Source organism: Abramis brama, assembly GCF_963993115.1.
Source record: "Abramis brama genome assembly, chromosome: 3".
Lineage (NCBI taxonomy): Eukaryota > Metazoa > Chordata > Actinopteri > Cypriniformes > Leuciscidae > Abramis > Abramis brama.
The window spans coordinates 15,584,206-15,592,456 of record NC_139965.1 but is presented as its reverse complement, the minus strand read 5'-3'; the positions used below and the strand labels follow the sequence as shown (position 1 = coordinate 15,592,456).

The 8,251-nt window shown below is 35.2% G+C and overlaps 1 protein-coding gene across 2 annotated transcripts; it reads right to left on the bottom strand.

Annotated features, from left to right (window-relative positions):
- Positions 1-1,561: 1,561 nt before the first annotated feature.
- trmt10a (tRNA methyltransferase 10A) lies at positions 1,562-7,432 on the bottom strand. Of its 2 annotated transcripts, none has more exons than XM_084107654.1 (8): positions 7,381-7,432; positions 6,366-6,567; positions 5,784-5,952; positions 5,574-5,645; positions 5,062-5,136; positions 3,428-3,577; positions 3,115-3,220; positions 1,562-2,105 (listed from the first exon to the last, which is right to left on the bottom strand). In XM_084107654.1, the coding sequence occupies exons 2-8, from the start codon at positions 6,551-6,553 to the stop codon at positions 1,837-1,839; spliced, it is 1,029 nt and encodes a 342-aa protein (XP_083963780.1). In that variant the 5' UTR covers positions 6,554-6,567; positions 7,381-7,432; the 3' UTR covers positions 1,562-1,836. The 2 variants fall into 2 exon arrangements, with proteins under 2 accessions (XP_083963780.1, XP_083963781.1); XM_084107655.1 differs by having other exon boundaries at positions 7,284-7,389.
- Positions 7,433-8,251: the final 819 nt, after the last annotated feature.

Below are 8,251 nucleotides of genomic sequence, written 5' to 3'. Positions count from 1 at the left end.
TTATATATATAATGTATGTATGTATGTATGTATGTATAGTTATTTGATGAAACCAAGTGTATGTGTATAGTGACATCTAGGGGACAATTTGAGTAGTTTTCAAATATAATATTGCTTCAACAACTGTGAAGCATGTTTACACACGTGATTCACAATAATCAATATTTTAACATTTAACTCTACATTAATGTCCTCTACATTTAGGTCTGTTAGCTACAGTGTTAGAAGTAATGTGATCAGATTACTTTTTTGTCATGTAACGCATTACTTTCAAATTTACAACAATATCAGTTACTTTTTTGTCATCTATTGACTGCCAGCTCTCCTGTCCACATGTTGAGAGAAATATGTGCAGAGGCGTTGTGTGTGCTGCGTAAACATGATGGTTATTGTACACACACTTCTCTCAACATGTGGACAGGACAGGTGTCAGTTAATAAATGGTAAATAAGTAACTTGAAAGTAATGTGTTACTTGGAAAAAAAAGTAATCTGATCACGTAACTATCATGTGAACATGCATTTACTCATCTCACTTGCACAAAAACAGATTCAGTGTTCTTCAAAATAAGCAAACCTGCAATAATTAAATATGTTAATACAAATATACTTTATTTAATCTCACTTTATTGAGTAATTTCTTTGCTGCTGACCTTCGATGTATCAATTCTGTGATCCAGAATGGCAGCACAGCTGAAAGGTTTGTTTCCTCTAATTTGCATTTCCTTCAGGCTGAGGCTTATTCATTTCACTTTTGTAAAAGGGCCTTTACATTTGCCAAAAGTAGAACTCTTATTATTATAAAAAAAAGCCCAGTCCAGGTGAGATAAAAAAAATAATAATAATAAAAAAATGTAACTGATTACTTTCCATGAAAAGTAATGCAGTCAGTTACTTTTTAGGGAGCAACACAATATTTAACACATTACTTTAAAAAGTAACTTTCCCCAAAACTGATTGGCTCATATAATCTTAAAATGCATTTTTGATGCAGATTATTACAATACTCACAATAGATAAAATATAGTATGTATGTCGACCATCACTACATTCATATGTATTAAGAATTAAACTCAACTTTTTTATTTTAAATGTCTGAGACTGAAAAAGGAACATACCGAAACATCCATTTGCATGTGAGATTTCATTCAACTTTAACTGAACAAAACTGGCACACAAAAAAAAAGACTGAATATCAAGTTTCGCCCTACCTGTTATATTCCTCTCACTGGAATCTGATTGTTTTAACAGAGTTTTGTGTACCTCCCTCTTGCTGTCTGATTGGTCTTTTTTCTTTTCTGGGATTGGGTGTCTTACATCAGAGTCTTGCCATGTCCGAGCTTGTTCTCTTGGCCCACAGGTGCAAATCCCACTGTGGCAGAACAGCAAAAACAGCTAATACGCAGATTCTCAGATAATCAAAAAACAATATTTAGTCATTTTTATCCTTTTCATTACAGGAATGCGATTTAAGATATCTACAAATCTACACTTCTCTAAATCATCTGGTCAAAGGTATTAAATGTTTACAATGAATAAAAGGCTCATTGTTCTAAAACAAGTGATATTGTAATTGTTTATTTCTTTTCACAAGATCTACACATCATTGATTGTTGCTTGTTTTTTAATGGAAAAGGTTGAAAAAAGGTACTTTCTTATTTTAGCTTCTTTTTTCATGAAATATGTTTCAACAAAAACACCTTCAAGTCCAAACCTTTGCATAAAGCATCTCAAACCTCAAATTGAGATGTTGTTAAACTAAAAGGAAAAACATCAGAACAAACAATTAAAAATTACCAAAAAAAAAGATGAAATGGCATAAATATGTTAAGTCTCTCTATGCTGTGTTTCGCTCGCTGGAATCTGATTGGTTTAGCAGAGGTTTGTGCTCTTCTTGTTTGCTATCTGATTGGTCCTTTAAGTCCGTTCCCTTTTCTGAGGTTGTCTGTTCTGTGTCCGAGTCTTCATCAGAGTCTTCCTCATCATTGCCCTCTCCGAGCTTGTCCTCTTGGCCCACTGGCACAGCTCCCTTCCTCTGTGGCAAAACCGTAAAGAAAGCTTCCTGCCAGTCTCGTTTCTCCAGGAACGCTAGGATGATCTCAAAAACTGCAGCAAGAGGGAACATGATTGTTTAATTTGTAGCAGGAAACTTAAAAGTTGTATATATAATTATGGAAGTTTCCACCGCAGAATAATTTTTGTTTTAACAATTCAACAGTTTATATTTCGCGATTAGGACTTTACCGTTTATATCTCAATTCTGAGAAAAGTCGTCTTACAATTCTGACTTTATAACTTGCAATTTTCGAGTTTATATCTCACAATTCTGAGGGGAAAAAAATTCAGAATTGCGGGATCTTATAATGTCTGAATTGCAAGAAAAAAAAATTCAGTGTGTCATTTGAATGGATACCTGTTTACACCTGGCATTAAGAAGTGTTTTCGTCAATCCGATCACAAGTGGACGTCGCTAAATACAGGTGTAAACGGGGTCTAAAACGTGTCCACTTTCGACCACTTCCAGTGGTAGTCGAAAACGCATTTGACCGGATTGCTTTCATAGTGTAAACACTCATGTGGTCGACTGTGTTCAAACAGCCACAAAAGGCCGTCTGCTGAACTAATGTGTAAACATTATGAGAAGCGTGCTAGCCAGACGGGATTAAAACTTTGGCTGAAGACCCAAGTTTGGTCTGAAGATGAAAAATGTACCAAGCACAATGTTCTCTCACCATTCCTGATTTCTAACACACACACACTCACTGCGTTCGGCTGGTCTTGCGGCTGTCAGAGCAGAAACAAAAGCTGCTGCTCTCCGTATGTTTCTCTGTTGTCTCCGGGCGCGTTCATATGTAAATTGCCTGAGTTTATATCGTCCATTAGATCGAAAGATCTGAAAAAGCCCAAACATTTACCCACCCATAGACCCTCCCCTCATTGAAATCAGGACAGAAGTGGTTGAAAGTGGACGAAAGTGGACAAAAGAGACGGATTAAAACACCAGGTGTAAATGGGAATGTGTCTCCCTCGTCTACTTGTGATCCGATTGACCAAAACGCATCTTAATACGAGCTGTAAACAGGGCCTGAAGTGAATGTAAGAAAGGGCATCTCACCATGATTGACAGCCAGCACCTTGCGGCTATTCATCTTGACGAAACTGCCCAGCGGAAGCTGAGCATGAGCAATGCCAAGCTCTTGGGCTCGACCAAATGTGATTCCCTGTAATAAAGCATTTGAATACCCCAAAACCAAGAGCTTGTAATGACTTCAAGGTAAAAAAAATGAAACATTATGACAAGTGCCACCCTATACTCATCTCAGAATAAAATCTCCTTGCAAACAGGGCCTGTGAAATTACTTTCTGTGATTATAAAACTTTACACAAATAATCATTTTACTGACTTCTAACTGTAACAAGCCACTCACCTTATGGTGGTTGTGGTCCACCAGACCTCCAATCACATAGGCTTTGGCTTCATCCAGCTCTTCCAGCACATTGGGTGAATCAGACGTGAGGTAGACGAGGTCGTCCTTGCTCAGGATTTCATGAAACGCTTCAGGCTTGACATGGACATCCTACACCACATTTCAATTTCCATTTGTTAAAGGTGTCGCTTTCTATTATCCAACATTCATACATCAAATCTACTCATAAAGACCTTATGTAGCCCTTTCAGCGCTGCACTTGTTGTGTTTCGGTTTGTTTTCCACAGCATGAAGGTAAGATCTTACGGATTTATGGATGAGCTGCTCGTTTTAAAATCTTCCCGGTCTACTAACATTTGTTACGATATCCGCTTCAAACATTACAATGCTCATGATCACTTTCGTTAACTCTATAAGTAAATCCACTTCATCAGCTAATTACTCTTTAACAGCGATGACAGAAATAGCTACCGCAAAAATGGAAGTTCAAAACACAATATTCTAAAGATGGCTGTGCACTTGTAAGGTCTATAGCTAATCCCCTTTCAGGCAAAATTCGGCATTAAGAATCATGATGTGTGCATAGTTAATGAGTTTTCTTGTGTGGGTGACAGGTGGGTTTAAAAATATACAAAAGACTGTCAACACAAGACCACAGAAGAGTTTTGAGCATTGAAAAAGCCCTATTCATGTGAGACTAGTTTTTCAGAGAAATTCATGTCTCACAGGTTTACTTTGTGATTTTAATCCCGTCCGAATCTGCCATGTCTGTGTTTTTCTCACACAACCTCAATAAAGATTCCAGGTAAAATCACCTACTGTTTTTCAACAAACTTGACGGTCATCTGAGAAACCCCGTCCGGATGCAAATTGTTATTTGCTGATGTTGTATTATCATAAGGCTTCTCCTTGTGTGTTTTTTGACCAACCTGAGCTATTGTTTGCACAACAATCTTTCGCATTCTTTCATTTCATTTCAATGACATTGGTATCTGACGAAAAAATAAAATGATACAATTAATAAATAGAGCCCAATCGTGGAAACTGAAGATATTTTAACATCAGTGTCAGGTCAGATACCGGTCTAGATGACTCTGCTCACTTTTGTGGGTTTATTATAAACATCCACTTCTATATACTCATGTGAAGTTTATTTAAATAGGGTTTTAATAATAAAGTTATATCAATAAGTAATTCATTAAAGACATATATGTCATATGTTATACACGCAAGCATGTATGTTATACAGCACATGAGCTTCTGTAACGCCCACGTCTAGAAAACACACATGTTAGTCTCATCTGAATCAGTGCATGAGACCACAGACGTCGGGTGACAATTGTAATCAAACATAATTTAGAAAACTAGTCCTGTCAGAATAGGGCTTTACAGTATATGGCTATTATAAATCAAACGCCTGTTGCAGGTATGTATTTTGTAAACACAAGCCAAAAAGGTTTATATTATTTGTTTATATAAAAAATTATTTAAATTGTATTTATTTTAAAATGTTCATTATATTGCTAAGATGTCTGCAGCAAACATCAGTTTTGCAACAGCAAAAGACATTTACTGTCAGATGACTTCACAAAAGTGTGAACAAAATAAATAAGTAGCGTCATTTCACATCTTACCTTCCAGTTAACCCAGCCTTTGTTAATTTCATCCATGATTTGCTTCAACTGACCACCATGACTTGTAAGGTAAAACTGTGAATATGAAAAGGCTGTTGAATTTAAAGATCACATCTACTAATATTTATTTATTTATTTACTTATTTATTTATTTATTTATTTATTTATTTATTTATTTATTTATTTGAAGAGTTCAGAGGCAAAAGCCTCTAAGTGCCATCTGAAATTTTCTTCTAGAATGATCATTTTTATCAAGCTCGTATATTTAAGTTCGGTAGTATAACTTAAATGACAATTAATAGGTAATTTTCATTGCTATTTAAGTGAAATTACTGAATTTTAAATATACGAGCTTGAAAAAAATGATAATTCAAGAAGAAAATTTCAGATGGCATCTGAACTCTTCATATATATATATATATATATATATATATATATATATATATATATATATATATATATATATATACACACATATATACACACACAGTACATATATGAAGGAAACATGCCTGTACAGGATGGAGGGTGCGTCTGTTCTCAGCATAGCACCTCTGAATCTGCTTGTGAAGTTTCTTTACATCCTACACAATAGGAAATAAATTCAATTTGGTTCTTTAAAGTACCTTTCAACAAGATTTTTTTTAGTGCAACAGCTAGATATCATTATGAAAGTAAGCAAAGGAAGTTGTAAGATGCCGTTTGCTGAAGTTGTTGCTTACCTTGAGCAGCATGAGGTTATCAAAGCTGCAGTCTATGACCAGTCTGAGAGAACTGGGCTCTGCCGAGTCCGACTTGCGCAAACGCTTCTTCCCCGTCCACTCCACTCCGTCGTCAGCCTGCGCTTGTCTCTCCAGTTTCCTCTGCTGTTTTCTCTCTTTCCGCTTCTGTCTATACATTAATATAAAGATATATAGTGTTATATATCTTTAGTGTTATATAGATTAAGCTTTGCAACTAGCAGATAGGTTACACTGAACTACTGAAACCAATAGTTGTTTTATTTAGAAAGCGTATTGTTTTTACACTTTTTTGCTGACGTGAAACATACCCTAAATTATAGAATGTCTCTCATTAAGCATGAGCTCCTTGACCATGTATTAGTGGAGCAAACAGTTTTGTCTTGTTTCATCATTTTGAATGGTTACTTGCATAAAAACGTTTTTTTTTAGAAATGCCATATAATACTAATACTAACTGAAATAAAAGTAGACTATTTTTACAAAAACTAAAATTAATCCTCATTCCGAATATGAATAAAAACTATAAGTGTACATAAATAATACTAAAATAACACTGCTTACTTGCGAAGTTCTCTCTGTTCTTCCCATTGTTGACTCTTAAGAAGTTTCTTCCTTTGTCTTTTAGACAGTGTTTCAGTTTCTCCAGTCTGTACGGTCTCATTTTCATCCTTCGTAGATTCATTTTCATTGTTAGCACATTCATGGTTCCTCTCCTGCACTGCAGGTGTATTGGCCATTTCGGTGGCCATTTACTGTGAAAATCCTGGAGTAGCAAAAAATGTTGAAAGATTGTTTTTTTTAAATACAACAGATATGGATATCTCCAATAGAAAGGTGTAAAAATGACAGAACAATCAATTAAAAATTCATAAGGATGTAGTTGAAATTCAGAATTTATTTGGGCTTGAAAAAGATCATTAGATAAAGAAAAAAAAAGTCAAATATGTTGCGTAAACACTTTCTGGAGCCTTATGTATGGATATTTTAATAAAGGATAATAAGATGTTTTAAGAGAATGGTTCAATGACTTGAAAGGGCCACTGGTCGAAACCGTGAGCGAATCTTTTAAATGAACTGATTCAAAAGATTCGAGTCACTGAGATGATTCGGCATGCCGAGCAGTACTCAAACAAATAATACATACAAACACACACACCGATGTAACAAAATCTGTTCAAATTGGTTACCGTGTCGGCGTTTAACCGCGACTATGATGCCTAGAAAGCTTTCAAACAAAGACGGCAACTTATAACCTTTTTGTCACTTTTGCCTGTGGTATCATGAGCTCTGACAGTTATTTTATTGTATAAAGGTAGCCTATGACTTCCATATTATTTGACATGCAATACATGTTAACTTTAGATATCTACGTCTTACGATACAGGTTAACTTAAGATATAACATAAGATGTATTCAGAGTCTGACTGTCAAAATAATGCAAAACATCATGGGGACCATAAAACAAGCATGCCGACATACCTTATAAAACGGCTTATATAATAGTGATAATTTACTTAAAATAGCAGAATTACATGAAAGCATAGACAGTAAAAGAAAGCATGAAAGAGAAAACTACCTCTAAACTGCTGTCTTTGCAGTAGGGCTGTCATCATCATGCGCTGTATGCTGCGTCATTTAAAAGCGACTCGCTCAGCGTGGGAACGTCAACAGTCCGCCATGTTGGTGAGGGCAAGTGAAGACATTCAGGCATGAGAAATCTCTGTAAATGAGCCTAGGTTGATATAATATCTGTTGTGAGTTGTTTACATGTGTATTAACCTTTGTATATGCTTAATATATTTTATTTTTAAACTCGTTTTTCTGGATGTGTAAGAATGGTCTTGAATCTGCCATATGTTGTGAGTCATCATAAATTGTATATTCTATATCAATGTACACTTAAAATTAACATTGAGATATGCATATATATTGTTAAACTATAAGCCTATACGTTTTCAAAGGCAAACGCTTATAGTATTAAAAATGTCTCCTTTACAATTCTAAGAATAATGAATTATTACAAAAACAGGGTTGATGTTGAAACCATAACAATAGTTGTTTATAATGCAAATATTGTTTTCTATTTTGTTATTTACACTATATAACACTATATATGATGTATGTCTGACAGCATGGCTGGCAAAATACCGGCCTCCCAACATATAATAACACCATATTATGTTTCATGCACAGGTGGTCAACTGAAATATTCTGCCATGCACATTACATGGTAACAGTGCTTTTAATGTAGCACTGGCAGAAGAAAAGGCACACAAAACTGACCGTGAACTTTGCCTGGACATACATTCTCAGAACATTGACAAACGTTCTCTCGAAATAAGAGCAAACGTTCTTCCAGTAACATTAATAAAATGTTTGGTTCATATCTGGTCTTTGATTATGTGCTCATAACGTCAGCACAAACAAGTTATTTACACATCATTCAT

Bases quoted from the DNA above. Each gene is read 5' to 3' on its own strand.
- trmt10a (XM_084107654.1), bottom strand. From the start codon at position 6,553: ATGGCCACCGAAATGGCCAATACACCTGCAGTGCAGGAGAGGAACCAT. The intron at 5,646-5,783 runs GTAAGCAACAAC...CCTATTGTGTAG, and splicing joins ATAACCTCATGCTGCTCAAG to GATGTAAAGAAACTTCACAA. The intron at 3,578-5,061 runs GTAAGATGTGAA...AATGTGGTGTAG, and splicing joins AAGGCTGGGTTAACTGGAAG to GATGTCCATGTCAAGCCTGA.